Below are 4,796 nucleotides of genomic sequence, written 5' to 3'. Positions count from 1 at the left end.
CCAGGCGGCTGCCCAGCTGCGCCCGAGGCTCGCACTTTTCTTTTGGGGGGAAAAGATGCAGGTCGGGGAAACAAAGGAAACTTGGGCCGGGCGCCGGGAGCGGCGCGGGCGGCTGGCGCGCCCTCGGGGGTCCTGTGCGGGACTCGCCCCGCGCCCGCCCACCTGCCGCGGCGCGGGGACCCCCACCCGCGGCCCGGCGGCGGGGAGCCCGCGGGGGCGGGGACGGCGGGGAGCCCGCGGGGGCGGGAGCGCGGTGGGCGGGCGGCGCGCGTCACGGCCATTGTGGCTGTCCCGGTATATAAGGTCCCGCCGGCGCGCCGCGCTCCCCACCTCGCCGCGCCCGCCCCGAGCCGCCTCTCCTCTCCACCAGCATCCTGCGGGACGCCGCGCGCCGACGGAGCGGACATGGGTCGAGCGATGGTGGCCAGGCTGGGGCTGGGGCTGCTGCTGCTGGCGCTGCTCCTCCCCACGCAGGTGAGGCCCTGGCGCCCGGAGGGCTCGGGGTCGCGCCCGGGGAGGGCTGGGGATGGAGCCCCTACCTCGGGCCGAGCAGGGGCCCGGAGGGCCCGGGACAAGGGCCCGGGGGACCCCGCGCCGCGCTCCCTCGTGCGGCCGCCCCCGCCCTCCCGCGAGCGCCTTCGCGCCCTCCGCGCACCACACAAAGAGACAGGCCCCCCGTGGGGAGGGGCGCTCTCGCCCATCCTCCACCCTGCCAGCGGCTTGGGGATCCGGAGGAAGCCCCGGCGCCCTGGTCCTGCCTTCCACCCCAGTCCCGGGCGACTCCGGCTGAAGCCTGGCTAGGACCCTCTCCCGACAATGCGCGGCTTGCGGTGCCACCGGACGCCTCGTCCACCCCTGGTCACCCTAGGAGCTTGGTGTTAGCCCAGATTGAGCTCGGATAGATCAGCCCCCGGGAGGACGCTTGTTGGGACGTTTCTGTCCCGAAGCTCGCCTGGCTTTGTCCAGGTCCGCCGCCCCAGATCCCCCATTCTGGGACCGACCTCGCCCCCAGCAGGCAGGCGCCCAGAGAGGGGCTGCGAGGGGGCCGGCGAGGACCCTGAGGCTGGGGGCTGAGCCTGGACACCCCTGGGCAGGGGGCATTTCTCTTCTGCAGCTGGGGCTTGGAGGGCGGGGGTGGCGCAGCCGGGTGGCTTTGCGCCACCTTGGGTTGGCAGGTTCCCCGGAAAAGTTGGGCGCGCCGGGCGCTCAGACACTCAGCCTCCAGGCTCACCTGGGAGCGCAGCCCGAGAGTGCGCAGCGCCCTTCGCCTTCCCCGGCGGCCCGAGTAACTGTAGCCTATTGTCTCGCTGCCGCTCGGCTGCGCTCCCGGCCTCGCTCAATTCCCTCGTGGGGGAGGGGCGCGGCCGCCAGAAGCCGCCTGGTCGCGGGCCCTGTCCCATCTCCTCTCCAAGCAAATTTTCCCCCAAAACAATTTAAAGGGGAAGCTTGAGTTAAGCGAATAAACCTAGTGTGATAGAAAAAAAATTTTTTTTGTTTAATATCCATGTAATTAAAAAAATTTTGGGGGGGTGGTGGTGGTGTAGAGGGTCATTTTCGGAATGATGCACGGGTCCCAATTTTTTTTAAAGTCTCCTACTGTACTAAAGTTCTTCATATATTAATAAAGAATAGGTTACCGTCAAGAATCCCAAAACGGGTCCTCCGAAGAGGCGCTCCGTTTTAAGCAATTTACCACATTAATGTTTTCCTTTTACTGGGAGGGGTGATTCCTGATAGGGCAGGCACAATCCTACGCGTAACACAATAAATGTATCTGGCTTAATCAGGGTTTTTGCTGTTGTGGCTAGTTTATTTTGGATATATTTTGTACATTTCTTTAGTCAATATTTGCTTAATGGCTTTATGGCTTTTACAACAAAAGGAGCTAGTTAGTGCTGATGTGGGAAGGTTTTATCTTGGGATTAATAGGCAGCGAAATGTACACGCGGTGCAGGCTCTTGCTTGGTGCCACGTCCCCCTCCCTCCCCCTGTAATCGGAAGCCCTTGTAAACCCTCCCTTGCAGTGAGAGCTGAAAAGTCCGATCTGCCTTTGTTTCATGACAAAGGAGAGATTATCACGTGCCCCGCTGGACTGTGCATTTTCGGGCCGGAGAAATCAGTGGTGAACGATGCCACTCAGATGCTGGGACACTGGGGGAACCTTGGCTTTTGGCTGCAGCACTGAGCTAGTGACCAGCGAGCCTGCCGCTGGTGAAATTCAACACCAAACGCTCTCCGCGGCCTTTTTTTGAGCGAAGTCATTCTATCTTAAAAGCAAAAAAGCAGACTCCTCCTTCAATTTTAAGACAAATACCATAGCCCTTTTTGAGAAGGGTTAAAATTTCAAGACTCCAAAGGAGCAAATAAGATACCTCAGTTGCCTTTAAGTTAAAAGACTAAGATAAACCGGGCGTGGTGGCGCACGCTTGTAATCCCAGCATTCAGGAGGCTGAGACCTGTAGGATAGCTGTTCGCGGCCAGCCTCAGCTACTTAGTGAGGCCTTCTGCAACTCAGTGAGACCCGGTTTAGAAATAAAGAATAAAAATTAGGGCAGGGGGTGTAGCTCGGAGGTCAAATGCCCCTGGGTTCCATCCCCAGGACCCCCCCCCCCACACACACACACAAAAAAGACTAAGATACTCAGATTAAGATAGCCAGTGCCCAGTTTAAGTTAAAGTCTAAGATCAGTTACCCAGGCTGTGAGAAATGGAGTTATGAGTTACCTTGCAGATCTAGGGTAGAAACCTGTGCTGTAAATCTCAGTTAATAAGGTCCAATTTTTTTCTTTTTCTTTTTTTTTGTGGTACTAGGGATGGAACTCAGGGTCATTCTACCTCTAAGCTTCACCTCCAGCCTTATTTTTTATTCTTTATTTTGAAACAAGATCTCACTAAGTTTTGGAGGGCCTCACTAAGTAGTGGAGGTTGGCCGAGAACCTGTGATCCTCCTGTCTTAGCCTCCCAAGTACTGGGATTACAATAATGTGTCACTTTGCCCAGCTTAAAGTTCAAATTTTTATGCAAGTTTAAAATGTCCCCCTTTCTAGGGAAGTAGAGGAAATATTTTTGCAAATCCATATAATCTCAAACTGAACTAGTTAATATGGCCCTTTTTCTGTGTATAGAACTGAAACTAGTCATACTTTTGGGGAGTTATTTAAGAACTTTTTTTGTTTTTATTACTAGTATTGTTTAGGCATTTTTAGTTTGTTTTGAAACTAAAGAATATAACCTTGGTGGGACAGATCAAGAATTCAAGCCAGGTGTGGTGGTGCACTATTGTAATTTCAGCATCCTGGAGGCCACAGACAGCCTCAGCCACTTAGTGAGGTCTTCCGCAACTTAGTAAGACCCTGTTTCAAAGTAAAGAGCAACAACAACAACAAAAATAGGGCAGGGGGCGTAACTTGGAGGTTGAATGTCCCTAGGTCCATCCCCAGACCAGCAAAAAAAGAAAAGAAAAAAAAAAAGAATTCAGAATTATTATTTGTGGTACTGGGGATTGAACCCAGGGGCATTCTAATTCAGAATTATTGATGTGGATAAGAGAATGGGAAAACAATTTTATTTTGAAACAGGGTCTTGCTAGGTTGATGAGTCTCACTGTTTGCTGAGGCTGTTCTTGAATCTGCAATCATCCTATCTCAGTACTGGAATTACTGGTGTGTGCCACCATTCCTGGCTGAAGAAAAGCAAATTTAAGAATGCATTGTGTTTGCCAGGTGTGGTAGTGCACGCTTGTAATCCCAGCACTTGGGAGGCTGAGACAGGAGTATCTCACAGGTTCGAAGCCAGCCTCAGTTACTTAGTGAGGCTCTCGGCAACTTAGTGAGACCCTGTTTCCAAATAAAGTATAAAATAGGTCTGGGAGTATAGCCTGGAGGTAGAAAAGCCCCTGGGTTCCACCCCCAGTACCACACACACACACACACACACACACACACACACACACAAAAGCATTAGAACTAGGTGCCTGTAATCTCAGTATGTGGAAAGGTGAAACAGGAAGATTGGAGGTTGGGCCAGCCTCAGAAATTAAGGGAGATCTTGTTTCAAAAAAAAAAAAAATTGGGCTGGGTTATAGTTCAGAAGTAGAATGTCTCTGGGTTCAATCCCCAGTAGAAAAAAGAGTGTATCAGGGCTGGGCTGGGGGTGCAGCTCAGAAGTAGAATGCCCTTGGGACCAAACCCTAGTGTGCACACACTGGAATGTTTCAGGGCTGGGCTCAGTGGTGGAGTGTGGGCTTAGCATGCTATGTGAACTCCTGTGTTTAGATCTCAGAACCACACAATAAGTAAAAATAGATATATCTAATTATAAATACATTAGCGTGTATAAGGAGGTAGCTGTGAAATTTATCAGTGTAACTTTTTATGTGTTTTAGATTCATTCAAACCAAACAACCTTTGTGACGCTTTCAAGTAACTCCTCACAGACTACCTCTGCTGCCCCAAATTCAACTCACGCCACCCCCAGCGCAGGTGGCAGCGCCCTGCAGTCGACAGCCGGTCTCCTTGTGGTCTTGTTCTCTCTTCTACATCTCTACTGCTAGAGACTCCGGCCAAGAAACGTCTCTGCTTCCCCATCTTCTAAAACCAACCCAAATGGCGGCCAGAAGTCTGAATGTCAAGGAAGAAGCAGGTCTACATCAAATCTACTAATTCCATACCTTACTTTATTGACAGAGAATATGTTGAGAATTCAAAATTTGGTTGGAAGACATTTGAAAGGGTTTCACAGACATTGAGAGCCAATATTAAATCTGCTGGAGTTCCTGTGCAAGATATAAAGAGATA

At 52.2% G+C, this 4,796-nt stretch overlaps 1 protein-coding gene across 1 annotated transcript; it reads left to right on the top strand.

Annotated features, from left to right (window-relative positions):
- Positions 1 to 405: 405 nt before the first annotated feature.
- CD24 (CD24 molecule) lies at positions 406 to 4,552 on the top strand (the record flags this gene model as incomplete). The annotated part of the gene is made up of 2 exons (XM_080700780.1): positions 406 to 474; positions 4,385 to 4,552. The coding sequence occupies 2 exons, from the start codon at positions 406 to 408 to the stop codon at positions 4,550 to 4,552; spliced, it is 237 nt and encodes a 78-aa protein (XP_080556906.1).
- Between the last annotated feature and the right edge of the window lie 244 nt (positions 4,553 to 4,796).

The sequence above is a fragment of the Muscardinus avellanarius genome (genome assembly GCF_963383645.1).
Source record: "Muscardinus avellanarius genome assembly, chromosome: 8".
NCBI classification, from domain to species: Eukaryota; Metazoa; Chordata; class Mammalia; order Rodentia; family Gliridae; genus Muscardinus; species Muscardinus avellanarius.
The sequence above is the reverse complement of the archived record's forward strand: the minus strand, read 5'-3'. Positions and strand labels throughout refer to the sequence as shown.